The sequence below is a fragment of the Asparagus officinalis genome, chromosome 10 (assembly GCF_001876935.1).
Source record: "Asparagus officinalis chromosome 10, Aspof.V1, whole genome shotgun sequence".
NCBI lineage: Eukaryota > Viridiplantae > Streptophyta > Magnoliopsida > Asparagales > Asparagaceae > Asparagus > Asparagus officinalis.
Genome location: NC_033803.1, coordinates 55,950,889 through 55,952,309, shown reverse-complemented (window position 1 = coordinate 55,952,309; position 1,421 = coordinate 55,950,889). Strand labels below are relative to the sequence as shown.

The 1,421-nt window shown below is 40.7% G+C and overlaps 1 protein-coding gene across 1 annotated transcript; it reads left to right on the top strand.

Annotated features, from left to right (window-relative positions):
• LOC109826256 (39S ribosomal protein L54, mitochondrial-like) lies at positions 7 to 764 on the top strand. The gene has a single exon (XM_020393264.1). The coding sequence runs from the start codon at positions 91 to 93 to the stop codon at positions 541 to 543; it is 453 nt and encodes a 150-aa protein (XP_020248853.1). The 5' UTR covers positions 7 to 90; the 3' UTR covers positions 544 to 764.

The window sequence follows — 1,421 nt, the reverse complement described above, 5'->3', positions numbered from 1 at the left end:
CCCCAACTTCGCCTCCGACGACATCCCACATCACCGTTGACCACTCTCGATCTCCCTCGAGCTCTCTCTTGAGATCCCCCAACTCCGCCGATGACCCCTACTCCGCCGACATCCCCCTCCTCCGCCGACACCCACCAACTCCTCCTCAACCAAACATGGACTTTCTCTTCTCTCTCCCTCTTCTCTCTCCCTCTTCACAAGGCCATTAATATGATTGCCATCAGAAGTTTCGTTGCTGGTCCTAAATCGAAAAAGAGTGGAAAAGGAGCAGGCGATGCTCCAAAGGAGTCCGTCCTGACCAAAGAAATGAAAAGTACCACTGTGTTTGGAGCCAATATCTTGAAGGAGGGCACTGATCCTAAAGTACTGCCAGATTCTGAGTACCCTGACTGGCTGTTTCACTTGGTAGACAAACGACCTCCACTGAGTGAACTACGAAGGAAGAATGTTGAAACTCTTCCATATGAGGACCTCAAGCGTTTTGTTAAGCTTGATAACCGATCAAGAATAAAGGAGAACAACGCTGTTAAGGCAAAGAATTGATTTAAGTGTTCAACAGATCTTTCTTGATTTTTATTGTCATGTCATAATGCAGAGTTTAGTCTTGAAGGGCTTGAAAGAACTCTGTTACATGTAAACTTTTAATGAGTAAAGAACTCTGCTACATGTAAACTTTTAATGCGTATGAGATGTCATGTAAGCAGCTTTTTATCTGCAAGGCATTGACTTTGTTGTTTTGATCAATGTAGTACCTCTTTTAGTTTGTTGCCCCCTGTATGGTATATGATAAGCATGTCACTTGAAACTTAACATATGTGATATATCCTTACTCCGTGTTGTTTCATTGTCAATGGAATTGGCAGTTTAATGAAATGAGTTATCAAGTATCTGTTGTTGGAATCTGGTGATGGTAGCATCAAGTGTGTATGGGCTGAGCTTGTAAAAATTTACAACAAATTCTCGGTTATGTTTGTGCTTGAATGTGGCCTCCTATCAATGCCTTGGTGTGTGGGGTTCAGCTGATGATAGAATCGATTAGATCAGAAGGCTTCTTGTCTAATAAGGTTTATCGTCTTGAATCCTGCATTGGGTTCAAATATCTTGTGCTCAACATGAAGTACTTTGGAAAATAACCAAACTTGCCAACACTAAACAGAGGAAATACACGAAAACCGCATACATTAATTAGCTACATATCCACAATAATAATAAATCAAAGTTGTTAAATTTTATACAATCCTTCTAGGCAAAATCTCAACAGATACAAGTACTCTTATGCGATGATGAAAAGTAGATAAACTCCTTCACTATCATATACATCGCAACCGCCTCCAATGAAATAACATAAGCAACCATCCAGCTCAAGAAGGCTTTACGGATACATATATAGACCTCGTACTCATGGAAGGTGACTATGAATT